At 35.6% G+C, this 27,916-nt stretch overlaps 2 protein-coding genes across 4 annotated transcripts in view; one reads left to right on the forward strand and one right to left on the reverse strand.

Moving 5' to 3' along the window:
* The window catches only part of MMUT (methylmalonyl-CoA mutase), a 35,717-nt gene extending 32,236 nt beyond the window's left edge, over window positions 1–3,481 (reverse strand). The window contains exon 1 of the mRNA XM_069487669.1: window positions 3,359–3,481. The gene's annotated coding sequence lies outside the window, so the exon portion shown is untranslated. The remainder of the gene's footprint in view (window positions 1–3,358) is intronic.
* A 193-nt stretch (window positions 3,482–3,674) lies between these two features.
* Window positions 3,675–23,374, forward strand: CENPQ (centromere protein Q). Of its 3 annotated transcripts, XM_069488352.1 has the most exons (10): window positions 3,675–3,724; window positions 4,050–4,124; window positions 10,526–10,633; window positions 11,401–11,455; window positions 12,469–12,589; window positions 13,186–13,254; window positions 14,933–15,062; window positions 20,283–20,402; window positions 20,540–20,617; window positions 22,650–23,374. In XM_069488352.1, the coding sequence occupies exons 3-10, from the start codon at window positions 10,532–10,534 to the stop codon at window positions 22,779–22,781; spliced, it is 807 nt and encodes a 268-aa protein (XP_069344453.1). In that variant the 5' UTR covers window positions 3,675–3,724; window positions 4,050–4,124; window positions 10,526–10,531; the 3' UTR covers window positions 22,782–23,374. The 3 variants fall into 3 exon arrangements, with proteins under 3 accessions (XP_069344453.1, XP_069344454.1, XP_069344455.1); XM_069488353.1 differs by lacking the exon at window positions 4,050–4,124 and having other exon boundaries at window positions 3,681–3,724; XM_069488354.1 differs by lacking the exons at window positions 3,675–3,724; window positions 4,050–4,124; window positions 10,526–10,633; window positions 11,401–11,455 and adding an exon at window positions 11,831–11,921.
* Window positions 23,375–27,916: the final 4,542 nt, after the last annotated feature.

Genomic DNA, 27,916 nt, shown 5'->3' on the forward strand with positions numbered 1-27,916 from the left:
GGATGCAGTATAGCCTTCCAATTAACTTTTTTCATTCAAAATGCTTTTGCTTTTATTAAATACCTAATTTATGATAGGCATTATGTTGGGCAATAGAGAAAAAGTGGTGACCAAGACAAACAGGCATTCAAGGCCTTCATGACCTGGTCTCTGCTTGCCTTTCAGATTCATCTCTGCCTTTGTCCTCTCTACACATTTTGTGTTCTAGAAATACTGGACTAGCTACTGTTCACTGCATATGTCGAAGTTCTGTGAATTTATCCTTGCTCTTTTTTCTCCCTAGAATGTTGTTCTTTGGCTAATTCAGCTAAGGTATTATCTCCAAAATGCAGTTTCTATATGCCAGGCGCATAGAAAGCTATAAAGACTTCACATAGAGTAGCAATTTTAATTTTTTGTGTTTTTTACTTCTTAAAATATTTTTAAATTTCAAAATGTTAAGTAGGCACAAAGGTTTTTGTTACATGGATAACTTTTATAATGCTTTAGTGTGCCCATCACATGAACAGTGTTCACTGTACCCAACAGTAGGTTTTTAACCCTCTCCTCCTCCCTTTCCTATGACCTTTATAACTCTTTGTGCCCGTGTGTGCCCATCGATTAGCTCTGTTATTACATGTGGTATTTGTTTTTCCATTCCTGAGATACTTCACTTAGGATAATGGTCTCCAATTCTATCCAAGTTGCTGAAAAAGACATTATTTCATTCCTTTTTATGGCTGAGTAGTACTCCATGGTATGTATGTATGTGTGTGTATATATACATATACACACACACACCACATTTCCTTAATCTATTCATGAATTGATGGGCACTTAGGCTAATTCCACATCTCTGCGATTGTGAATTGTGCTGCAATAAACTTTCAGGTGCGGGTGTCTTTCACCAGGAAGTGGGAACTAATATTATCCCCTTTTTATAGATTAGGAAACTGAGGCACTGAAGAGCCAGAATTTGAACCTAGGTAGCCTGTTTCAAAGTCTTTGCATTTAATTAATATGCTCATAACCCATCCCTGAACCCACAAGATGAGCTAACAGGACTCTTCAGTAATCTACTTCTCTGCTTGTCTATAAACTGCTCCAACATTAGAGCTGTATCTGCCTGATAACTAGCACAGTGTACTAGGTGACTGGGTCTAGTTTCACCATTTTACAGATGTAGAAATTGAAGTTCAGAGAAATAAAGTGGCTTGACCAAAATCCTACCAAGCAAAGCAGTTAATTGTTCACTTCAATTACTAAATACTTGTCAGAGTCATACAGCTTAAACATATGGAGCCAACTGTTTTAAAAGATATTGAAATACAAATTTTATTAATATATCATCATCTCATGTTGTTTTATACTGGCTAAGATAACAAATGAGTTTAAAATTCTGTTTTCCATACCATTTCTTACCTATCAATTTAGTGAAGCTTAAAGGAAATGAGTACTCAACACCCATTATGGGGTCATAAAACAAGAGACATAAACCATTGGTGGGAGTATTAACTGTTTTAACTACTTTGGAAAGGAAATTGTCAATGTAATAAAAAGCCTCAGAAAGGTTTATGCCCTTCTGCTGAGGAACATCACTCCTGGGAAAGCTACTGTAACAATATATAAAATAGATGTCCCCTATAGTTTTATTTGTAATAGAGAAAACGTAGAAAAATCATAAATGTCTAACAACATAAGAATAAGTGAATTACAGCATACATAAATGAGACCACTTTACATAGCTATTGAAATACTCTTAGAAAGCAAGCAAAACTAATCTTTAATGTCCGAAGTCAGAAGAGTAGTTTATGGTGGCTAGTACAGAAAGGGAGGAAGAGGGGTACTTTTTGGGGTATGGCTAATTATATAGACTTATTCTGTTTGTGGAAATTTATCAAACTGTACAATTATGTTATGTGCACTTTCTGTAAGAATATTAATACATAAGTAAAAAGCTAAAACTACGTTAGGTATAGTTTCTATAAAAAGAGAAAGGCTCAAAAAGTATTAAGTGAAAGAAGTAGCATACATAATTGCAAATGCAACATGTTCAACCAGGTAAAAAGTGCACAGAACAAAGTCTAAATGGAAATACAACAGAAACAACTCCAGTTGTTTTTTAAGTTATTACGATTTTTATTAAATCTACGAGTCCTTGTTATCCATATTTGCAAGCCATCCACTATATTCATTAGCTTAAAAGGTGGTTAAAAAAATAACAAGGTTACAACTGAATTGTTTCAGTAGCAGTAATACAAAACTACCTGAGACTAGATTGTTGACAGGAAATATCATACCCATTTCACACAAAATACTTGTGGGGCTTTCCTAAACCTAGACAAATAAATGATAGGAAAGAACCCTATATAACAGCGGCTTCCTGAAAAAAATCACATGTAAATTGGTGGAGGCTGGAAATAAACATCATTTTTAGATAAGAACACAACTACTGTTGATGGCAATGGGACTTCTGAATTTTCTCCTAAGACTCATCAAGAGTGGTCTCAAGTAATCAAAGCAACATGCAAAGCAAATATAAGTACTGATGATTAGAATGTGTTAAACAGAATCCATGAAGCCCCCTCTCATACCTCCAAAAACTATCCATAAGAGAAAACAAATCTGCACCAAATAATTTTCAAGTGTTGACTGTTGACATGCAGTTCCACATTAATACTTCAAGAAAGGCTCCTACCTCCAGTGTTAAACCAATTTGGGTCAGAGATGAAAACAAAGGGCATGTGAATTATATTTAATATTAGCATAAGTAAATCATTAAACACAAAACCATATCGGGAGAAAGTTATCAAATGGTTTAAAACCTTACACATATATATTATGCAGGGCTTCAACTTTCTGAAAGACCGCTTTCTTTCTAGACAAAATTGAAAACAAGTTAGTAATTTACGCTTTATGCCAATTTAGACATGTCTTTCCTATTCCACCTCTCACCCTTAACCCCACTTACATACAGACAATCACTTTTAGCCCTGCCAAGTTTTACAAAAACCCTAACAATATAACATGAGACACATCCTAGAAGGGAGGCAGCCATGGAGCAGCCATACGCTTCTGGAACCGCACAAAAAGTGACCTTTGCCTATGGGAACACCTTGTGGTGCCTGGGTAGCCAGAGAAGATGGGGTACGGCCTCTGAGGTGTTAAAAGCACCTTCTTCCCAGCGGCACCTCCGAATGTCCAAGGATCTGGCCAAAAATGAGAGGCTGGTCGAGGTGAGAATCTAAAGAAGGTAGAGAGGAGAGTGGGATCCCGTGATAGTAGGACAGAAGCTCAAAGGATAGGGGTAGAGGAGAGAGAGGAACCAAAAAAAAAAAAAATCCTAGGAAGGATCTTAAAGGTGCACAGTCCTACTCACTGGCTGGCCTGTTTCAGACTCCGCAATAGGAGAGGGCGGCTTGACTTTCGCGCCCCCAGCCTCGCTAGTCAGAGGCCCACACACCTGGACTTGCCCACAACAGACATACACACACACACGGCGCAAACGCCGACTCCAGCCAGAGGAGTCAGGGGGCGTAGGCCGACACCACCCTCCCTCCAGCCAATCTAACCGCGCTCTCCCGGCGCGTTTCTGATGGCGTGAGGGGTACGGCTAGAGGGCCCGCCTCCTGTCACACGCGTTTCCGCTCTCTTCCCGCCCACTTCCGGTTCAATTCCGCTTTCGATTGTTTGGGCGCGAAGTAATCTGAGCGCGACTCCCCGAAGGGTTCGACAGGATTCTGCGGTGAGTTGTGAAATCGCTTAACCCGCTGGGGGATCCAGGTTAGGGGATGAGCTTTGTGGCCGACGCATCTGTGGCAAACTCTGCGGTTTGTATTTGAGGAGCGTGAGGGGATTTTTCAATGGGAGGTGCCGATGTTCTTGAAGGTCTGCCATTTGGGGTCGCGGATTGAGGTAATTGACATGCGAGGAGGGAGTGAAGCCATACATAGTTCCTCCCTACTTCCCCCATGTCATCTTGTCCCCATTTCTGAATCTCTCCTGCAGCCAGTAGCGCAGCGAAGTTCAGCCTTAGAAATCAATGTCTTTTTCTGTTTCTGTTTTGCCAGACGTTATGCTCACCTCTTCTGTCCACGTAGAGGCCTAGATTGAGATACTTGATTTCCACGAGTTTCGACAAGCTGGTAAGGATAACAGGACAACCTAGGATGTCTTCCTCTTTCTTACAGTATATAGTATGGCCACCAACTACCGTTTCAGCCTTATTTCTTTTCACTCCTCCCATACCGATAAAAGCTTCGCTGAACTTTTCCTATCCCGGAACACACCAGTTTCTTTTGAGCTGTCCTGTCATCAGGGTTTTGCTGTTTTCTCCTGAATTTCCCTTCCTTCTGGCTAAATATTTCAAAATGTAATTCACATAATACTTTTTCCTCTGAATAACTGTCCAATCATGTCTCAGAGATATTTTCAGTGATGTGCCAGATCACTGCAATAAAGCGAATATTACAATAAGGTGAGTCACACAAATTTTTTGGCTTCCCAATGCATAAAAGTGATGTTTACGCTATACTGTAGCCTACTAAGTGTACGATAGCATTGTCTAAGAAAAACATTGTACATACGTTAATTTCAAAATACATTGTTGCTAAAAAATGCTAATGATCATCTGAGCCTTCAGTCATAATCTTTTTGCTAGTGGAGGGTCTTGCCTCGATGTTGATGCCTGCTCACTAAAGGTGGTGGTTGCTAAGGTTTGAGTGGCTGTGGTAATTTCTAAAATAAGACAATAGTGAATTTGCTGCATCTCTTGACTCTTTCTTTCACAAAAGATTTCTTAGCAAACAATGCTCTTTGATAGAATTTTACCCACAGTAAAACTTCTTTCAAAGTTGGAGTCAGTCCTCTCAAACCCTGCAGTTGCTTTATCAAATAAGATTGTGGAATGCCCTAAATCCTCTGTCTTCATTTCAACAATGTTCACATGTTCAATACTCACACCAGAGTATATTGCATCTCAAGGAACCACTTTCTTTGCTCATCCTTAAGAAGCAATTCTTCATCTACTCAAGTTTTATCATGAGATAATAGCAATTCAGTTACATCTTCAGGCTCCAATTCTAATTCTAGTTCTCTTGCTGTTTCCACCACATCTGCATTTACTTCCTCCGCTGAAGTCTTGAACTCCTCAAAGTCATCCATGAGGCTTGGAATCAACTAATTCCAAATTCCTTTTGACCTTCTCCCATGAATCACAAAGTTCTTAATGACATCTAGAATGGCACATCTTTTTCGGAGGTTTTCAATTTAATTTGCCCAAATGCATCAGAGGAATCACTAGTATAGCTATAGCCTTACAAATATATTTCTTAAGTAATAAGACTTGAAAGTCAAAACGGCTATAATTCATGGGCTGCAGAATAGATAATGAGTTAGCAGGCATGCAAACAACAACCATCTTGTATGTCTCCATCCCAGCTCTTAGATGACCAAGTACCTTGTCAATGAGCAGTAATATTTTGAAAGGAATCTTTTCTGAGCAGTCAGTCTCACCAGTGGGCTTAAAGTAGTCAGTAAACCATGCTATAAGTAGATGTGCTTGTTATCCAGGCTTTGTTGTTCCGTTTACAGAATACAGACAAAGTAGATTTAGTAGAATTAAGGGTCCTAAGATTTCCAGAATGATTAATGAGCATTGGCTTCAACTTAAAGTCTCCAGCTGCACTGGCCTCTAACAAGAGAGTCAGTCTGTTTTTTGAAGCTTTGAAGTCGGCATTGGCTTCTCTCTAGTGATGAAAGTCCTAGCTGGCATTTTCTTCCAAGAGAAGGCTGTTTTGTCTACATTAAAAATCTTATATTTAATGTAGCCACCTTCATCAGTGATGTCAGCTAGATCTTCTGGATAACTAGCTGGAGCTTCTACATTAGCATTTGCTGCTTCACCTTGTATTTTTATGTTACAGAGATGGCATCTTTCCTTATACTTCATGAACCAACATCTGCTAACTTGAAACTTTTCTTTTACAGTTTCCTCACCTCTCTCAGCCTTCATAGAATTAAAGAGAGTTAGAGCCTTGCTGTGAATTAGGCTTTGGCTAAGGTAGTGTTGTGGCTGGTTTGATCTTCTATCCAGACCAAACTTTCTCCATATCAGCAGTAAGGCTGTTTGCTTTCTTATTCATGTGTTCACCAGAGTAGCACTTTAAATTTCTTTCAAGAACTTTTTCTTTGTATTCATAACTTGGCTGTTTGGCTCAAGAGGCCTATCTTTCGACCTGTCTCTGCTTTCAACATGTCTTCCACACTGAGCTTAATGATTTCTAACTTTTGGTTTAAAGTGAAAGACCTGGCACCCTTCCTTTCACTTGAACACTTAGAGGCCAATGTATGATTATTAATTGGCGTAATTTCAATATTATTGTATCTTAGGGAATAGAGAGGCTGAGGAGAGGGAGAGAGATGGGGAACAACTGGTTGGTGGAGCAGTCAGAATACATGCAACATGTATCTTGATTATGTTTGCCATCTTATATGGGTGTGGTTTGTGGTGCTAAAACAATTGCAACAATAAAGATCACTGCTCACAGATCACCATAACAGATAACAATAATAATGAAAAAGTTTGAAATATTGGAAAAATTATCAAAATGTGGCACAGAGACAGGAAGTGACCACATGGTGTTGGAAAAATGCCATCGATAGAGTTGTTCCACCCAGGGTTGCCACAGACCTTCACTTTATAAAATATACAATGTCTGTGAAATACAATAAAGTGCAGCACAATAAAACGAAATGTGCCTGTACATTCCCACATATACACACGTACCAATTTGTGGTAGTTATTCACTCACTTGTCCCTTTCATAGCATTTACTGCAGTATATATGGTAATTGTTTTCGTATCTGTCTCTACCTACCCACTACCACTAGGCTATAGTTTCCTGTGGATCTAAGAACAGAACAAAATTTCTATTTGTTTTTATATACACTGCAACCAGCCCAACAGTGATAGAAATAGTGGCTTTTGTTTACTGAGTTCTTACTATGTCCCCAGTACTATTCTGGGCACATTATATATTCTGTACTAAATCATTTTAACTTTGCAAAAGCCTTTGATATATGTACTTTTATTAGTCCATTTTACCAATGGGGAAACTGAGTTCATTTGCTTGCCCAAGGGTATACAGCTAATTAAGTGGCAGAGCCAGGATTTAGAGTTTGGACAGTTTATCTTCATCCTTGGACTACTCTTAACCATTATGGCAGTGGTTCTCAACCTGGGGCACTTTTGCCCCAGGGGACATTTGATATTGTCTGGAGACAATTTTGGTTGGTACTCCTGGGTGTGAGAGCTGGAGGGATTCTGATATCTGGTGGGTAGACACCAGGAATGCTGCTGAACATCCTACAGTGCTTAGGACAGCTTCCCACAACAAAAAATTATCCTACCCCAAATAGTGCTGTGGTTGAGAAACTTTTTGCACTATGATCTGTTGCCTCAAGTAGGTATCAGTGAAGATAGTACTTCTCAAACTGTGATAAGGGACCAATTTTGTTTTGTTCTTTATTTTTAAGCAGTCATAACTGATACTTATGTAAAATGCAATTAAAAATAAATTATTAGTCAAAAGTGAATTAGTCATAGAATGTACAACACCAGGAGTAAACCCTAATGTAAACAGTGGATTTGGGGGTGATATGATGTATCAGTATACTTGATACATAACATCCGTTATGGCAAATGTTCTACTTTGGTGTGGGATGTTGATAGTGGGGGAGCTTGCAGGGGATGGGGATGGACAGGGGGTATATGGAGACTGTAGTTTCTGCTTAGTTTTACTGCAAACCTAAAACTGCTCTGACAAAGTATTTTTTAAAAATCTTAATTACTAAAAATGAGATTCAAAAGACAAGGACTAATTATTTTATGGTTAGATTCAACATACATAAAATTACTCTGTCCAATTGCTATAAAAGTTTCTAAGTGATTGCTCTGAATTTATGTACATAAAAGGATTATGCCAGTTTTGTGAACCAAATTTGGAGTAGCACCGAATTACGTGTTAATGAATAAAGAACATCAAGAAAAAATAATTAAAACCAAACTATAAGTGCCAAATGAGAGAGACCATAGAACCTGCAAACCTTTAAAGAGAAATGAAGTGGAGTGGTTAGGAAGGCTTTGGGAAGGAGGTGGCTCACCTGAGAGGGTAGGCAGAGACCCTCAATAGAGGGTAGGAGAGAGCAGCTCAGGTAGAGGATACAGTATGTTCATGGGAGGCAGAATTACTCAAAGTGTGTTCAAGAAATCATCAAATCTAGCTAGAGAGGGAGATTTGATTAAGGAGTAGTAGTAGGAGAGAATTATGAAAAGCTAGGCAGGGTTAGATTGTTAAGGATGATAAATGGCATGGTAAAGAGCTTGGATGTTATATGATAGATATTGGGTGGATTTTTTAATCAATTATTTATTCCAAAATTTGGTATTGGAAGGAACTTAGCAGGGCTGGCTCATGTCTTGTCTATGCAGTGTGAGCTGCAACACATTGGCTCAGGTACATGCACCAAGCTGACAAGTTGGTGCTGACTGTTGGCTGGAAGCTCAGCTAGGACTTTTGCCCTGGGTTTCAGTTCCTCTCCATGTTGGCCTTCCTCATATGGTGGTGGCTGCGTTCCAAACAAGATGAAGGTGAAGCTTCCAGTCTCTTCATGTCTAAGCTGGAACAGAATCACTTTTACCGTATTCTTCTGCTCACACAGCTGCAGAGTCTGCCAAGATTTAAGACAAGGGTACATAGACCCTATTTCTCATTAAACACTACGGGAAAAGAATTTCTACCATTTTTAATCTAAAGTCTCAGCTGTCACTTGCCCCCTCACCTGGGTGCTCTTATTCAGTGAACAACCTGCTGCACATGTCAGCCTTTCCAACAGAGATCCACAAGTGAAACTCCCACATGTGGATGGATTTTTAAGTAGGGGAAGTATAGGGGCATGGATGTTAAATTGAGAATGGAATTAGGCATTTTAGAAATGGAACAGAGGATAGAGACTGGAAAAGCAGGGTAAAGTGATATTTTGCCTTCTACTCCTTATTATAATTGATCTGACATGTAGTTGCTAAATGTAGGTTGTGATCTTTCAGTTGATTCTTTCTAACTATTGTTTTCAGACTTAAATGAAAAAAAGAAAGCTTGAAGCTTTTAAAATTTGAGGGAATAGATTTATCCAGAGTATCCCTTTATTGCCTGTCTCTAAATCTGCATATGTAATTAACTGTATTAATACAATTAATTTGGAATTTTTAGAAAAAGAATGATACCTAATATATAGATCTAGCCATACAGGCCCAGAAAAATATATAGGCACACACATATATACGTTTATATGTGTTATGTGTATATACATGTTTCCTTGTGTATTGTACCTAACTTCTAAGTTAGGTGGTCTAATGTGAGAATAACTAACCCATTCCTTGTTCCTGTTATCAGAGATGAATTTGGTAGTAAAGGGCTATTAGAGAGGGAAAAGGAGCTATTCTAAATTTTCTCATTGACATTGCCAAGGAGAATTTGGAACATTTATAAGGACTTTTTTTTAATAATGTTGTGCAATGTCTGTTTTGTAATTTGTAGGAGGAGAAAGTAATCAGTATACTTCTGTGCTCTGGTTAAAATGCACATAGCACAGATAGGGTTACAGCTTAAATCCTTATGAGTGGCAGACTATCACTGAATTTCCACAACATAGATTGGTGGCATAATCCTAAAAATTATCTCCTCCTATCTTTGGCAAAAATTGAGTAATGGTAAATCCATTACTTAAAATGAGAAGACCTGGATATTATCGTTCAAGCTGACATCATCTGTGACCACTTTATATTTCCATTTTCTTGGATTTAAACATGGAAATAATTTTATTATACCAGGGAGTATAAAGTAAGAGTTGCAAAAGCATTTTTAAATGATTTTTTAAAGCCATACAAATGGAAATAATTTCTAGGAATGAAATTGAATTAGATATCCTTATTCTGATGAGAGCCAAAGTTACTTATTTTAAATAAATGTTTAAAAAATACACAATACTATCCCCAAACTTTTGTTATGATTTTTTTCTTTTTTTTTTTTTTCTGAGACAGAGTCTCACTCTGTTGCCGAGGCTAGAGTGAGTGCCGTGGCGTCAGCCTAGCTCACAGCAACCTCAAACTCCTGAGCTCAAGCGATCCTCCTGTCTCAGCCTCCCGAGTAGCTGGGACTACAGGCATGTGCCACCATGCCCGGCTAATTTTTTCTATATATATTTTTAGCTGTCCATATAATTTCTTTCTATTTTTAGTAGAGATGGGGTCTCGCTCTTGCTCAGGCTGGTCTGGAACTCCTGAGCTCAAACGATCCGCCCACCTCGGCCTCCCAGAGTGCTAGGATTACAGGCGTGAGCCACCGCGCCCGGCCTGATTTTTTTCTTAAAAGGAGAATTTGAAACATTTATAAGGAGGTTTTTTTTTAAGAAAATATTGCGCAAAGCTTTAGCATTTTTCTGTGTTCTTTTTGTCTTTATGGAGTTTTTTTTTTAATTGTTCTATTTAGATCAAGATGCCTGATAAACCAAATGCTTCCAAGAAAAAGTCTCAACAGTTAAAAAGAAATTCAAAAAGAAAAACCAATGATGAGGAAGTAAAGTTGTCAGAGAAAGAGGTAATGAAAATACCAAGTTTATCATTTAGAACTCTTTGATTAGAAATATCATCTATTTTATGAAAAGAGTAAATGAAGACTAAAGCTCAGTTTTACCACAAATTATAGCAATTCACATCATTGTATGGGAGTTTTTGCAGCATGATTTGTAAAATTCTCAGATAAAAAGTATTATTTATTTCAATTTCTAAAAATAAGTATTGACCATGGACTTCTTTGAGAAGGAGAGGGTCATGGGGCATTGCTAAGGTGTTTAAATGGGAAGATTAGGAATAAAGTGTACAAATTCTTATAGCATTTAAATGTTAAAAAACAAGAGAATCTGTCATTTCATGGAGGAGATTTTTATTACAATAGAGAACAAATAGTTTGGAAGGAATTAGCTTCTTCCTACCATAACTTTGCCCCTGTCTTAGAATAAATGAATTAATCAAATTTTTTTGTTTGTTTAACCTGCTCATTAGATAATGCTTGTATTTGTTTTGCAGGTAATGTATGTAACACTATTTCACAGGCAAAATGAGTAATGATTTATTTGAAACATTGTTTGACACTTTATAAAATTTAATTATCACCATTGTCCAAGAATTGATTTATTATATCCTCTGCCTGTGATAAATACAAACCTTTCTTTTGTAGAAGTGGCAATACACATTTTTCAACCTACCAGAAGTTATATGAATACTCTTCAACATACATGATGAATCTATTATAAAAGCAGTGTCTTTTTATCTCATGTTTTCTTCTGTGTGTGTTTCTCCCTCTAGGTTAGAAACATAGCAAAAAGAAAGAAAAATCATCCAAAGCATCTGTCTTCTGAAGGTATTTCTTTTTTATTATCTTGTTAACCTGCTGCTTTCTCAAGCTATCTGTATTTATGAAAAATTTTTCAGCATCTTGTTTATGAGTTCTACAAAAGTGAAAGATAGTAATAAACAGCTACATTTGCATTTTTGCAAAAATAGATGGCCCTGGTTAGTCAGTTATTTTGGTCAACTGAAATTTTGCTTAACACCTGTGGCAAAATACTGTGGAGGCTTCTATGCCACTAAGTTGATAGGAACTAGAAAAAATCAAAGTGGCCCATAGTCTAAATTGTTAATGATCTATGATATAAAGACAAACCTTACGGATTTCTCTTCAAGACAAATATGCTTTCTGTTCTGTATAGATTAGTTTGGAACCACTATCTAAGTTTGTTCGGAGTAAATTAGTTTGGAGTAGTCGTCTTTGCTTAAACATCACTTCTTCATGGAAGGATTCTCTACCTCTCCTCACCTAAGACCAGGTTAGGTCTTCTAGTTTTATACTTCCATTGTACACCTGTAATTTGTTTAATATTTCTTCTCTCCAAAACTGATCATCATGAGAGCCAATATTATATCGCCTTTGTGTAGCCCTTATAAGTAGAACAGGACCAACAACATAGTTAACACTGAATCTGTTTGTGGCTTGATTAGTCTATTTCGTTTCAATTGCCACCCAACATTTGGTAGAAATTGTTCTCTGATCTTCTCAATAATGTTTTTAAAGAGCTCAGGTCATTTCTGAGAACCAAACTTTGAGTAATTATATCTTGGTTCTTCCTTTTAAATTATTTATTTGGGGTTTATATTGCAATATCCACCTAGTATTTTGGTAACAATAGATATGTTCATATTCAACATGTAGCATATTATGGCTGTATAATAAAAAGTAAATTGAACAGTTTATACAGTTCTATAATATTTTGTTCTCATAATTTCCATAAACTTTTAGATTTAAAATAATCACTTTTTAAGTAAAAATATGCAAACTTCTGGATTGATCATAGCCTTTTCTATTATCAATGACAGGACAAACAAAGCATACTAATGTAAAACGGATAAAGATAGCATCCAACAAGAGAAAAACCTGGCAACCTCTTTCAAAGAATAGCAGAGACCATTTGCAAACTATAATGGAATCAGCAATAATGTGAGTATAAAATTTTTTCATTTCATTCTTTTGGTTTCTACTTGATGTGTTTCCTATGGACATTATCCTTCTAAATATTACTATTTAAGTGATAGAGTATTTTTCTATTTCAGAAGAATTATATTTAATGTCTTATGGTGGCATTAGCCTTTAGCAAAAAAATCTTTACTAACTTTAAACACTTGAGATTGTATCAGTGAAATAAAAAGCAAGTCTATGTAGCCCCACCTGCTATCTATAAAATTTTAATTTATTCTGTCAATAGGAATTCTTTAGGAAGAAGTTAAGTTCAAAAGGACACTTTATATAGAAGCTGCCATGGTGGAGAAGACACAAAGAGAATCAGACAGAATTCTGCCATCATGGAGCTGAACTCCATCTGAAGAGCCAGGCATATAAATTATAATACATGTAGTTTTAAAAAAATCAGTTTTCATTGTATCTCTGCTTAAAATGCTTTAATATGAAAGGAAAAGTGATTGATTCTGCCTGGCTAGTGAGTAGAAGCACTTGAGAGAAATCAGAGAGAAAAAATACACAGATTATATTATTTGTGTTTCAGACTGCTATTTATTCAATCTTTTTTTCTTTTCTAGAACAATTTTAAGTAAAAATGTTAAAGGAAAAGAAGAAATACAGTATCATCTCAACTTCCTGAAGAAAAGGTATTATAGTTACGTTATTTGAAATGATTAAAACATAATTTTTAAAAATCTGTCTTCTTCCTATGTTGCCAAAGCAGACACTTGTGAGATCAGTTTTTTAAGATGAGCAATTTGGAAATATGTATTTTTTTTTCTTTCCTAACTGCTGCTGCATGCATTTCTGAAATAAGTGTCAGAGAATTTGTAAAAAAAAAAAAAAAGACTCTGAAAATCACAAAATACCCATTTCCACAGTTTACTCTTCTGTATCGGGATTTGAAAAATACTTTGTCAGTTTTAACTCCCTTCATCTTCATTTTTAATGATTTGAAGTTAACAGTTTACTACTCGTATCTGATATTTATCGTGTTGCTGTGTTTTTACTTTACTTCATATTGTCTTACATTATTTGTACAAGCAACAAGTATAATTTTTCCAAGATATTAGTGTTCTTCATCTTGTGATAAATCACCAATGGAGGTTTCTTTTCAAGTGTTCTTAAATCACTGCCCGTGATTTTCAGGCATTACTTTTCTGTAGTATTTATACATTTTCAGAAAAGAATGCTGTGCATCTCAGTTTCAACACAGCAAATGAACTTCTACACAATTGGTTTAATAAACATTTAGAAGATACTTCATAAATGAAATTTTTATTTTAGTTAAAAAAAAAAACATCCCTCTTAGGAAGACTTATATAGACAGGTTGTTTTTGCTTAATTGTGATAGTCCAATGATGATTTTCAGGATAACTGGAGTTTGTCTCAACAGTTTAATGAAAATAATTATGATTTGTGCAGTTTATGCTGCCTACCTTTTTCTTAAACCTTAAAATTAAGGTTTTTAATAAGAACCCAGAAGTGGGATAGTGGGTTCCACTGTTGTTCATATTCCTTCAAATCTGAAGTAGTAGAACTTTTTAGAAGCCAAAGATGCTGCTTTTAGGTAGAAGGAACCAAATTTAGCTTTTCTTCCTTGATTTTTTTTCCTCACAGAATTCAAAAATCAAATCTGAGAAAGAAAGCTATCTTGCTTTCTGCTGGATGTAAAGTAGAAATAGATCTGTTTCTACTGGTGATCTAATCAACTCAAATTTGTAGGAGAGTTTTTTGACTTTAATATTAAATACTATTCATGTTAATAGTACTTTAGAGCAAAGCACTTAACTCTTAGTGTTTTATTTGCCTTAAATTCTGTGGAACTCAGTTTTCTTTAAAATCATTTAGAGTAATTAATGTAAAACTTCCCTTTTATTGGTCATATTCTCTAACATAACAACTCAGGGTCATACTTAAGACTTCTAGACCAGTGTTCTATCTCTTACCCAACAACAATTCACATTAAGTGATAGACATATGTACTGCAATAGCCTAGGAAACATGTAAATGATGCAAAGAAGTTTTCATTTTGAAACGTGTATTAATAACTGGTAAATGTGTAAAATAGAAACTGTTCTGTTATAAAACAACCTCAGTGCCCCATAATTTGAGGCCACTCTTAATAAATTGAAAGGTTAAATGATGATTTATTAGGCTTTTGTTGGGGGAGGGGACCTACTGCCATAGTTAGCCACTGTTAGTAAAAGAATGTTGTACCCTTAGGCATATGGGAGAAAAAAAAATGAAAACTAGCTCAAAATAAATAACACTAATGGTACTCAAAAATAAACAAAACAATCATGTTTTTATTCTATCCTTAAGATTGCTACAACTCTATGAAACCCTGAAAGTCCCTCCTGAAAAGCTGAAAGATTTAGCCAATGTGTCAAGTCTACTGAATATGGAAAGGGCACGGGACAGAGCCAATGAGGAAAGTCTGGAATTACTGCAGGTATGAAATTTGAACAGGGAATCCATTATTTAGGGAGTTAGTGGAAAGAACAAGAGACCAAAAAGTTTTTTAAATTATCATGATATTCTTCCAGTAATAAATACTGGATCTTGGACCAGATTTTTCATTAAATTATTACTTTTTTTTTAATCCAAGCAAAAACTTTGTCTGAACTTTGGGCCTCTGAAGTATTTCTAATACATTTGTGGTTAAGTTAGCAGCCCTATTTGTTTCATTAGACTTTAACTGAACTCTTAGTGTTTTTAATTATCAAGGTATAGGAACTTGTCACTAAATGCTATGGAATTTCAGAACATATTAATTTTGCTGTCCTTTGTATGGCAAGAAGACTCAATCATCATCATTATAGTTAATGTGTATTGGGGACTTTCCACATTCCAGGTACTATTCTAAGTACTTTATAGTTATATCCGTTAATTCTCACTATGACTTAGAGAGTTTGACCTAAATTATTCTCATTTTACGAATGTGAAAAAAAAGACATATTGCTATTCCTAACAGAGGCTTAGACAAAAAATTGCTTAAAATTGAGATACAAACCTTGTCAGTCTAACTTTAGAGTATGTTATTAATATATTGCATACTATGGAAGATAATGGGAGATAACATTAGCTGTCAGGATTAACTTAAGCTTTTTTTTTTTTTTTTTTTTGAGACAGAGTCTTGCTCTGTTACCTGGGCTAGCGTGCCATGGCACCAGCCTAGCTCATAGCAACCTCAGAATCCTTGGCTCAAGCAATTCTCCTGCCTTAGCCTCCTGAGTAGCTGGGACTACAGGCACATGCCACCACATTTGGCTAATTTTTTCTATTTTTAGTTGTCTGGCTAATTTTTCTTCTATGTTTAGTAGAGGTGGGGTCTTGCTCTTGTTCAGACTAGAACTTCAAGCTTTTAGTTAGTGGATATCTGAATAATTAAGAAAAGCAAACTTGAGTGCATTAATTAAATAATTATAAAAACTAAAACAGATTGGACCATATATCCTTGAGACATTATGAAGTAGATTGTAGGTGTTGTGCTTAGGTTTTTATTAGCAATTTAGTAAGTGCAGAGTAGTATTTGTTTCTATAAGGAATATAGTCCCAAAATTTCTAATAATTCGAAATTCACAAATAATTCCAATTTTTCCATAGGATTGAGAATAAAGTTGAAGGGATAGGTTTCTGAACAACAAATCTTTATATCTTGCAAATTAATAGGGTGGTATTTTTTGGTGGTTGCCTCACTTTATTCATAGTGTGATATTGTATTTAATTTCCATCTCCATGTTATACTTTTTCAGGGACTCTTTTCAGTATTGGCACTAGCTTCACAACTTATTGGACACTTAGATGATATTAATATAAGTTATTTTTAAAGGCTTTAAAATATAATAATGGTGAATTTTTTAACATTTAATATTTCTACAAATCAGTTAAAGGTATTCTAAAATAGTAAATGACAGTATGATTTATTTTATTTTATTTTATTTTTTGTAATACTGGGAAGCATTTCTAGCTTACAACTAAAATTGGACCTCCCTGAGACAGAAGCACAAATACAGTCTATTGTTCGCTTGGTAGTCAGTTACTCAATGGAAGCACCATTGGCATTTTGAGCTGGAAAGTTTTTCACTGGTATAAAAGGATCTTTGAACTAGCAATTTGTAAACTCTGTCTGTATCTGTTAATTTTCTTCTCTGTGCCTTACTTAGAATCACTGATTTTTCCCACTGCAGCCTAGAGTTATGGTTGGTGGTGATTTCCCAAAACCTAAGGTAGTAACAGAAGTTTTATTCATTCAACAACATTTTCATTGCCCTCTCACTCAGCGATGGTGCTGGGGAAAGGCGATGGTGATCAAAGTCTCTGAAAGATTCTGGGGAAAGACAGCATTAGAACTGCTGAAGCATAGTTTGTTAATCTCCCTTGATCTTATCACAAAAATGGAGCCAAGTATTGCAAGAATGGAAAAACAAACACCACATGTACTCTGTACTAAATTGGAACTAATCGATCCAACACTTAAGTGTACATATGGAAGTAAAACTGAACAGAAATCAAATGGGTGGAAGGAGGTAGGAGGGAATAGGGAAATTCATACCTAATGGGTACAATGCACACTGAGTGAAGGGCACACTTATAACTGTGAGTCAAACTGTACAAAAGCAAATTGTGTAACCAAAACCTGTGTACCCTTGTAATATTCTGAAATATAAAAAAAAAATCAAAATCTGAGTTAGCATAAGAAAATATGAGAATAAGAGCCAAAAATAACATTCCTGTATATAACCAAAGCATGCCAAAAAGACATGTGCACAAAACAGATGAACATTAACCTAATTTCTCAAGTGAGCTGAAAGAAATTCAGAAAAATGATAGAAGACATGGAAAAAATCATAAATGGAATTAGAAATATGAATAAATGAAGTAACAGAATTTAGGAAAGAGTTAGACATAAAAGAAAAAATCCTTTAGATAGGCAGAAACACTAAAGCAAATAAACACACCAGATAATGCTTATGGTAAATGGAAAGTAAGGAGGAAATTTGTAGAATCATAAAATATTTTTAAAAGGAATTGAGAAAAAGGCACAAATATAAGAATTCGACAAAGAAGATACAGCATGCTTACAGTAGTAATACCCAAAGAAGATAAGCAAAGCAATGGAACAAAATAAATCTTATAATGAAAATTTGTAATCCTTATTATATTTAACTCTTTTCTTTATTCAGTGCTATTATTCATTCCCCTCTGTGTCAGGTTGAATTGTGGCCTCTAAAAGGATAAATCTAAGTCCTAGCTAAGCCCTGAAACCTGTGAATGTGACCTTATTTGGAAAAGGGGTTTTGACAGATACAATTGAGTTAAGGATCTGACAATGAGATTATCTCAGATAATCATGGGTAGATCCAAAATCCTAAAGTGTTCTTGTAAGAGACAAGAGAAGGCACAGAAACAAAGAGAAGGCCACATGAGGACAAAGGCAGAAATTGGAGTGATACAGCTATAAGGAATGTGGACAACCACCAAAACCTGGAAGAGATAACAAAGCATTTTCCCCTATTGTTTCAGAGGGATCGTGACCCTGCCAACACCTTGATTTTGGACTTTATGCCCTCTAGAACTGTGAACAAATAAATTTCTGTTGTTTTAAGCCAAGTTTGTGGTAAAGCAGCTACAAAAAACTAACGTGGTTTACTTTAAATTTGCACTGGACAACACTCTGTTTTTAGATCCAACAACCAATTCACAGAAAATGCAGAGCTGAGGAACAGGTTAAGCTTCACCAGGGAATGCAGTCCACAAAATTCAGCCTGTAGGAAGGAAATCCCACAGAGCGAACTATCTAATCTGCACAAATAAACTGCAAGGAACCAAAAATATTGGAGTGGAAGAAAAGAGACCTAAAAGACAAATCAACCAGTCACAACCAATCTGGAACCTGATGCAAACAAAATGTAAAAAAATTCCAATTTTTGAGAAAATCAGAAATGTAAACACTATTTGATATTAAGTAATTTATTGAGATTTTTTCAAATGTGATAATGATATTATTATATATTTTTAAGTCCTTTAGAGCTATATTCTGAAATATGTATAGATGAAATGATAGGACATCTAGGATTTACAAGGGAAGGAGAAATAGATAGAGTTAGAAGTGGAACAAGATGGCCATGAGTTGATAGTTAAATCTGGGTGATAGATACATGAAGTTTCATGATAACATTCTATCTTGTTATATATATTTGTATTTTTGGGGAGTGGGGGAGATAGTCTCACTGTTGCCCCAGCTAGAGTACGGTAGTGTCATGATAGCTCACTGCATCCTCAAACACCTGAGCTCAAGCAATCCTCCTGCCTTAGCCTCCTGAGGAGCTGAGACTACAGGCACATGCCATGCCCAGCTAATTTTTCTATTTTTTTGTAGAGATGGGGTCTCGCTCTTGCTCAGGCTGGTCTCAAACTCCTGAGTTCAAGCAGTCCTCCTGCCTTGGCCTCTCAGAGTGCTAGGATTACTGGTGTGAGCCACTGCACCTCGTCTGAAATTTTCTATAATAAAAATTTGAAACAGTCTTCCATGGAGTTTACATTCTAGTGAGTGGAGCTCACAGTCCCAAAACCTTAGGTACTCAGGGATCAGCACAACTCTTGCTATAAAGGGCCAAACAATAAATATTTTGGCCTTTGTCTCTGTTGCATATTCTTTTATTTTGGGTTTTAACCACCCTTTAAAAGTGTACAAACCATTCATAGTTCTTGGATATATAAAAACATCCCATGGGCATTGCCAACCACTGCTGGTTCCCCTTTTTTAAAAAAAGTGGTCATTTAGGAGCCAAGATATATTTCTTAAGGAAGACTACTGTAGTTACCAGCAACAATTCTGCTTTCAGTATTTTGAGAATAATGTGAGATATAGCATCAACTATGTTGCTGAGCAGGACTTAAGAGTTATTACTTCTGTATATTTTATGTTTGCATTATTCATTGGTTTCCTAATCCCCAGAGACAATGTTATCATTGACTGTTGCTAGGCCTAGATTTGAAAGCAATGTAATACTTAATTCCCTTTAGAAAGCTAGAAGCTAGCAATTCTCTACTTGGCCTACAAACAGCAAATCCCTGATGTCTCCATACTCATTTCATTCATTTCTCATTTTCTCTTTGTCTTTCTTTCCCTGTAAATTATATATTCCTGTAGTGTAGGATACTGTCGGTTTTTTTATTATTATTATTATTACTGTCCTTGCCCTAATGCCCAGCATTGCTTTCTTTTGGCAAATTAAAATAGCAGACACTCAAATGTTCTCAAATAAGTGAAAAACTTTTAGAGTTTCTCTGCTACTTACGGAAGTTAGATGCTGCTTAAGGAAAGCTTCTATATTTATCTCATTGGCCCAAGGCTCTTCTAGATTCAGACTGGGTCTTCCAGCATCTCTGATACTAGCAGCTTTGATAAGTTTTAAGGAGTTGTTCATATACGTGAAGTGTATCTCCTTATTCTAGGGAAATTAGGTTTCCTTATAATATGTTATCACATTGGCAAAGCAGCTTTCCAGGAAGTCTGTTTTTTGAAAGAAAAACAAAAGTAAATTCACTGGTTTCTTCTAGAAGTGTTTTAATATATGAGATGTTTTTAAAATATATATGTATAATAATATGTTATGGTTTAATAATGTATTTAACTTGAAATATGAATTTTTTCTTTCTGACTCAGGAAGAAATAGATAAAATGGTAGAGACCACAGAGTCGATGACTGGGAATATTCAGAGCCTAAAGAACAAAATTGAAATTCTGGCAAGTGAGGTGGAAGAACAAGAGAAGACACTAAAACAGGTAATAGTTTAGAAATGTATTATTGCAATTTGGGTATCATTTTTAATGCTTAAATTTTGCCAAGGCAACTTTTGAGTATAATAAGATGAGAGAAATCAGCCTTTTCAAATAATCTATAGTTTTCTTTTCTACTTTAGATGCTCCAAGTGGATAGTAGTGGTGTACTCTCTCTTCCAGAACTTTCTCAGAATAGTCTCAAAGCACCCACACTTCAGGTAAGTACTATTTACCATACTGACTACAGGCATACCTCAAAGATATTATGAGTTTGGTTCTAGACCAAACTCAATAAAATGAGTCACTCAAATTATTTGGTTTCCCATTGCATATAAAAGTTATGTTTATACTATACTATAGTTTATTAAGCGTGCAATAGAATTATCTCTAAATAAACAATGTTCATGCCTTAATTTTAAAAGTACTTTATTGCTAAAAACTGCTAATGATCGTTAGAGCCTTCAGTGAGTCATAATCTTTTTGACTGGTTGAGGTGGCTGTGACAATTTCTTAAAATTAGATAACATTGAAGTTTGCTGCATCAATTGACTCTTCCTTTCAAGGAAGATTTCTCTGTAGCATGTGATGTTCTTTGATAGCATTTTACCCACACTAGAGCTTTCAAAATTGTAGTCAATTTCCCAAACTAACCAAGTGCAGTGGCTCACTCCTGTAATCCCAACACTTTGGGAGGCCAAGGCAGGAGGATAGCTTGAGGGCAGCAGTACGAGACAAGCCTGGGCTACATAGCAAGATCCTGTCTCCACAAAAAAAAATTTTTTTAAACATTAGCCAGGCATGGCGGCATGCACCTGTAGTCTCAGCTGAGGCGGGAGGATCACTTAAGCCCAAGAATTCTAGGTTACAGTGAGCTGCGATCAGGCCACTACACTCTAGCCTGGGCAACAGAATGAGATCCTATCTCTTAAACAAAAAAACTCCTTCAAAAACTTTTCCTTTGCATACACAACTTGGCTGTATGGGGCAAGAAGCCTAGCATTCAGCCTATCTTAGCTTTCGACATGCCTTCCTCATTGAGTTTAATCACTTCTATTTAATAGCTTTGATTTAAAGTGAAAGACGTGGCAACTTCCTTTCACTTGAACACTTAGAAGTCATTGTAGTGTTATTACTTGGCCTCATTTCAATATTGTTGTCTCAGGGAAGGGGGAGGCCTGAAGAGAGAGAGAGAGAGATGGGGAAACAGCCAGTCAGTGGAGTAGTCAGAACACACTCATGTATCAGTTAAGTTTGCCATAGTATATGGGTGCAGTTCGTGTCACCTTAAAACAATTACAATAATAACATCAAAAATCACTGGTCACAGATCATCAAAACAGATAAAATAATAATGAAAAAGTTTGAAATATTGTGAGAATTACCAAAATGTGACAGAGACGTGCAGTGAGCACATGCTGTTGGAAAAATGGCACTGACAGACTTAATGCAGGGTTGCCACAAACCTTCAATTTGTAAAAAACTCAATATCTGGGAAGGGCAATACACCAAAGAACAATAAGACAAGGTATGCCTGTATATCACCAGTACGCATTGCAGGTATATAAAACATCATGTCCTATTTCTTTATGTAAATGGGATCCTGATATCAACTATTTGGCAAATTACTATTCTCATTTGACTATGTAGTGAATGTCTTTCCTTGTCAGTTCATTTGGAGCTCTCATTCTTTTTGGTAGCTATATAACATTCCATTGCATGGATTTATAATATAATTTTTGTATTATAGAAATAAATAAGTTTTTGTATTTCAGATAATACTGGGTGCACCCTTGTACATATATCTTTACAGATTTGTATAGTCATAATTGTAAGACACATTTCAATAAATAAATATTGACAGTTGCTTTTGTTTATGCTTCTGACAGTGACATATAACTCCTTAGAAAATACCACTGTCTTATTTATAGTAAACCCCACACTGATAATAAATCTTTCTTCAAAGGACCCAGTACATATTATAGTGTAAATGTTTGAGCCAGTGGAAAGTCTTCATGTTTTTTCAAAAAGTAATTTAAAATTTTCCTATCTATCATCCTCCAGTGGTAAAAAGGAGCAGGAATGGGGAGAGGAGGGAAAGATAGATTTGAAAGAAGAATGGCCATAGTTGATGATTATTGAAGCTGGGGGGTGGTACTTGAAGTTGGGTGGTGGGTACCATGCTCTCTAAATAACATACCTTTGACATTTTTCATAAATTGTTAAAAACTGATTATACTATCTTACCCACAGAAGGAAATTTTGACGCTGATTCCAAACCAGAATGCTCTTCTAAAGGACTTGGATATTCTTCATAATTCATCCCAGATTAAGAACATGTTAATGTTCATTGAAGAATCCTATGAGAAACTGGATGCCACTTGAAGAGTTTTTTTTTAGATTGTTCCATATTTATTGAATGTTTATGAATTTGTAAAACTATTAATCCATGATGATATTACAGAGGCTGAGACTTCTGCAGGATGTATCCCCTGATATGCACTTTAAAATTAGCTTCTATAGATCTATCATTAACATCTAATGGATTTCTGAAAACTCTTTTTAGCAGTTGCCAAATCTAGGAAATCAACACTTATATTGTTGTATCTGCAATTATTTGCCTAAAACCATGAAACAAGAAGTCATGATCTAATAGTTTATAATGGTTAAATGGAGCTCATTTATTGGTTAAATATGGAATTGTGGTATGTAAATTATGTACAGTACCTAGTATATAAAAGCACAAGTGTTTGCTATCACTCATTCTATACTGATGGTTTGCATTTTCTGTCTGATCATCTAGAAATTGAAAAATCCTCGAAGGCCTTCACTTTTTCACCTAAGTCTCTAGTCTTTTTGTGAACTAGTTAACATTTGTCAGGTATGTTTAACTTTGGAGGTAACATTAACATTTTATTTCTTTGGTTGGTTAGTGAATAGATGTTGAACATTTATTTTCTACTGTCATGAAAGCATACTTTTACTTGTAAAATAAAATAACTGCAATTTTATTATTTTTTCTATCTTTTACTTATCTTGTCAGTTAATATAGAACATAATTCTGTTAATACCCTTCAGGCAGACACCACTAGGAGCGCACCTGTAGTTAAACAAGTTGGATTTTAATGCTCATTGTAATGAGGGAGATAACACATTATGTGGATCCTGGGGCAGCTCATTGAAAGGATCAAAAGCAATATCCCCATAAGAAATAACGGTAATGGAGGATTGATGGATTTTAGAGGGAAAGTCTTTAGGAAAGGAAGCCTGGCAAAGAGACTAAAAATAAAAGATATTACAAAATGTCTTAAAAACCCTTCACTTGGAAACTTACAGCTTCATGTTTTTAGAATGACTAGTAAACCCCTAACTCATTGATTCTTAACATTAATCATGACATTTCTATTAGCTTTTGGTGGGGAGGGAGGAGTTGCATTAAACATGTGCTGCTTCTCTCAGGCCATCTATTAGGTTGGTGCAAAAGTAATTGCAGTTTTAGCATCTTTGAAATTTGCTGTTTGATACAGGATTACATTCTTAAATAAATATGGTTATGTTATACATCATTTTAATGTGCATTTTTCACTTTATGTTTTTTTGCTAAATGACTTATTGGTATTTATTTTATATTTATTTTATACTATGGAAATGATGTTAGACAAAAAACAAATTCAAGTGATTTTCTTATTCAAGTTCAAAATGGGTCATAAAGCAGCGGAGACAACTTGCAACATCAACAATGCATTTGGCCCAGGAACTGCTAACGAACATACAGCGCAGTGGTGGTTCAAGAAGTTTTGCAAAGGAGACAAGAGCCCTGAAGATGAGGAACGCAGTGGCCAGCCATTGAAAGTTGACAACAACCAATTGAGAGAATCATCGAAGCTGATCGTTTCACAACTACACGAGAAGTTGCTGAAGAACTCAACGTCAGCCGTTCTAGGTGGTTCAGCATTTGAAGCAAATTGGCAAGGTGAAAAAGCTCGAGAAGTGGATGCCTCATGAGCTGACCAAAAATCACCATTTTGAAGTATTGTCTTCTCTTATTGTATGCAACAACAATGAACCATTTCTCAAATGGATTGTGACATGCAACGAAAAGTGGACTGTATATGACAACCAGCGATGACCAGCTCAGTGGTTGGACTGAGAAGAAGCTCCAAAGCACTTCCCAAGCCAAACTTATACCCAAAAAAGGTCATGGTCCCTGTTCAGTGGTGTGCTGCCAGTCTTATCCATTACAGCTTTCTGAATCCCTGCAAAACCATTACATCTGAGACGAATGCTCAGCAAATCAACGAGATGGACCGAAAACTGCAACGCCTACAGCTGGCATTGGTCAACAGAGAGGGCCCAATTCTCCACTACAGTTGCATAACCAACGTTTCAAAAGTTGAACAAATTGGGCTACAAAGTTTTGCTTCATCTGCCATACTCACCTGACCTCTTGCCAACCAACCACCACTTCTTCAAGCACCGCAAGAACTTTTTGCAGGGAAAATGCTTCCACAACCAGCAGGATGCAGAAAATGCTTTCCAAGAGTTTATAGAATCCCGAAGCACGGATTTTTACACTACAGGAATAAACAAACTTATTTCTCACTGGCAAAAATGTGTTGATTATAATGGTTCCTATTTTGATTAATAAAGATATGTTTGAGCCTAATTATAATGATTTAAAATTCAGGGTCCAAACCCACAATTACTTTTGCACCAACATTAATACTTAACATATTACTGAAAGTCAGCCAGACTTTTAATTGACCATCACTGCTGAGTGATAGTTCTTCACCCTGCATTAACTGGCCATACTACCCTCTTATAGCTTATAATGTAACTTTGAGAGACCTACGGTATCTTCTGTTAGGTAGCAGGCAATCCAAAACATATAATATTTCTTAAAGGCTGCATTTTGGTGTACTCTTTGTGAAGAATTTAAGAGTTAATTACAGATCCAAATACAATTAAACTTCAACTGTCCATGGTCCCAATAATTCAGATAACAGTATTCCTAGGTAGTGTCCTCACCAATCCATGCCACTTATGTTTCATGTCTAGTGACTGCTAAGTGCCAAAGCCAGAAACTTTAAATTCTAAAAAAGACACATATTTAAGAATAGAGGGAAGTTGTGTAAAAATATAACAAAAATCACATTTCAAATGAAATGCAGAAAATATATATAATTCAATAAATGGTCTTGAGAAAACTGGCTAAACACAGGAGGAGGGGCTGAAGGATGGTTAATACTCCCACTTTATGCCAAAATAGAGTCCAAGTAAATAAACAAAAATAGAAATTAAGAAGAAATTATGAATGAATAGTGGATGCCAGCGTAGCAAATGCCCTATTACACATATAAGCAAAACTAAAAACATAAAGGTGAAAAAAAGGTCATTACACAAAACAGCTTTTTAAAATAAGATTTTTAAAAACCCAAAACCAAGGCAAATACACAACACAGACCGGAAAATATCTCCATAACAAAACAAAGAAAATCCTTATTAATAAAGAGCTTTAAAATATCAGTAACAAATAGGTTAAATACCAGTAGGAAAATGAGCAATTCTCAAAAGAAGATATATTCAATATCTTAAGTATTTGAAAGATGTTCAACCTTATAATAACCACTTAAATGCAAATTAAAACAAACGTTTTCACTTATCAGATTAACGAAGACTGGAAAAAGCTAAAAAGGAAAATTACGGAACACACTTTTATTATTGAAAATGGGCACCCAGTAATTCTGCTGAAGGAAGGAGATAAATTGGTATAGCTTTTAAGAGACAGGCTATACAGATACGTTGCAGAACCTTAGTGAAATGTCAGTCACTTAAAATTCTTACTTTATACAAGCTCCTCCATTTTCCTCAAATTTCAGCTGGGCATATGTTTAACAAACAGGTTTTGTTTAAATATGAGACAACTGCACTGGAACCTAAAATTAAGGGATTTACTTTCTTTTATTTGGCTGGATAGAATTTCTTGGCATTCTCTGTTTACCAAAAATATGCAGTTGCACCTGTCAAAATTAGTATTTGAATTGGCTTAGTCTCTAAACATGTCCAAATCCTCTCATGTTTCCTTCATTGTCAAGAAGTATTTAGCTTTGAGAAAGAAAGGAAAGAAGGAAGGCAAACGCAGAGAGAAATTCATATTTCTCAATTGGGGTCTATCATGTTGAAAAGCGACTGAGCCATTTCTCTGTTCTAATTAGCTTTTCTGGTTAAGAGCCGCTGTTGTTGAATGTTTTTCTTCACTACTAAACTACCACAGAACCACTTTCTCTTGGCTTAGGTGTTGCTCTCTTCATTAAAGTGGGCTCTGCTGCTAACAGGGCTTTGAAGTTTTGTAGCAACCGTATCCAAAGATTGGTTATAGTTGTTAAAATTGGACAAAGAGGAAGATAAAGGAGAGACATTTTCTAAATCCAGTAAGACTACTGTAGAGTACATTTTTAAAATGAAATTGTTCATTTTTTAACCAATAGAAATAAATATGCTGTAGCCAGTTTCACCCTGTTTCCACCCTCACAGAGATAGTTAAACTTAATATAAGTTTTCAAATGGGACAATAGGGACATATGATGATGATAGCCATGATAGAAATGGCTGACATTTATTGAGTGCTTGCTATATGCCAGACACTGTTCTAACCCCATTGCACATATACGTGTATTCATACCGATGTTTAACCTTAACGACAGTCCTGTGGGGATTAAACCTCCTAACAGTTATTATTATCTCCACCCTGCAGGTTAAGAAACTGAGGCACCGGTTGGCTAAGTAACTGTCTTAAGATCATGAAAACAGTGAATGATAAAACTAGAAATCAGAAAGAATGATTAAAATTTTGACTTAGGAATTTTCTGATAAGCTACCAATAGAAGGGGCTACTGAATCTAATTAGTAAATCCTATATTACAGCAAAGTACAAATCCGTGAATTTTTTCGGATATAATTTTGGTTATTTTTCCTTCAGGTGGAAAGCAACTGTTCTAATTAGTTCTAATGTATTATAGAGAATGACAAACTTAAGTTTCTGTTTTGAATGCACATGGAAACAGGATGTAATCTAAATTTGGGGAGACATTTATATGTCTCTCAGAGTCCGTAAATAACCTGACCTCTAACTTTTTAAAGTCTTCCCTACGATATTGTACTTAATATCTAAAAGAGTTTCTGTTCTACAAATAACAGCTTCTGTTTAATTTTTTAAAAATTTCATTCAGTTAATATTTATAAAAGATCATATTTATAGAGGCTTCTTACGGCCACAAACAGGTGTATGTTGCTCTCAATGACATCCTTTTTTAAAAAGTTATCAATACTCCAGGATCAAAAAAACTCTTATTTTGACATCCAGTAATTGACATCTAATACAATTTCTCTGGTCACTTTTACCAACTGCCCATTGCATCACTTAGTTCAGTAAAAAATGCCCTAACTTCTAGTAAAAAATGTCCCACCTTACCATTTTATGAAATAGAAAGATGGTAAATAGTATCCTCCCATGTGACCAC

This window comes from Eulemur rufifrons, chromosome 15 (genome assembly GCF_041146395.1).
Source record: "Eulemur rufifrons isolate Redbay chromosome 15, OSU_ERuf_1, whole genome shotgun sequence".
NCBI classification, from domain to species: domain Eukaryota; kingdom Metazoa; phylum Chordata; class Mammalia; order Primates; family Lemuridae; genus Eulemur; species Eulemur rufifrons.

Bases quoted from the DNA above. Each gene is read 5' to 3' on its own strand.
- CENPQ (XM_069488352.1), top strand. From the start codon at position 10,532: ATGCCTGATAAACCAAATGCTTCCAAGAAAAAGTCTCAACAGTTAAAA. The intron at 10,634-11,400 runs GTAATGAAAATA...TTCTCCCTCTAG, and splicing joins TAAAGTTGTCAGAGAAAGAG to GTTAGAAACATAGCAAAAAG. The intron at 15,063-20,282 runs GTATGAAATTTG...TTTCTGACTCAG, and splicing joins AAAGTCTGGAATTACTGCAG to GAAGAAATAGATAAAATGGT.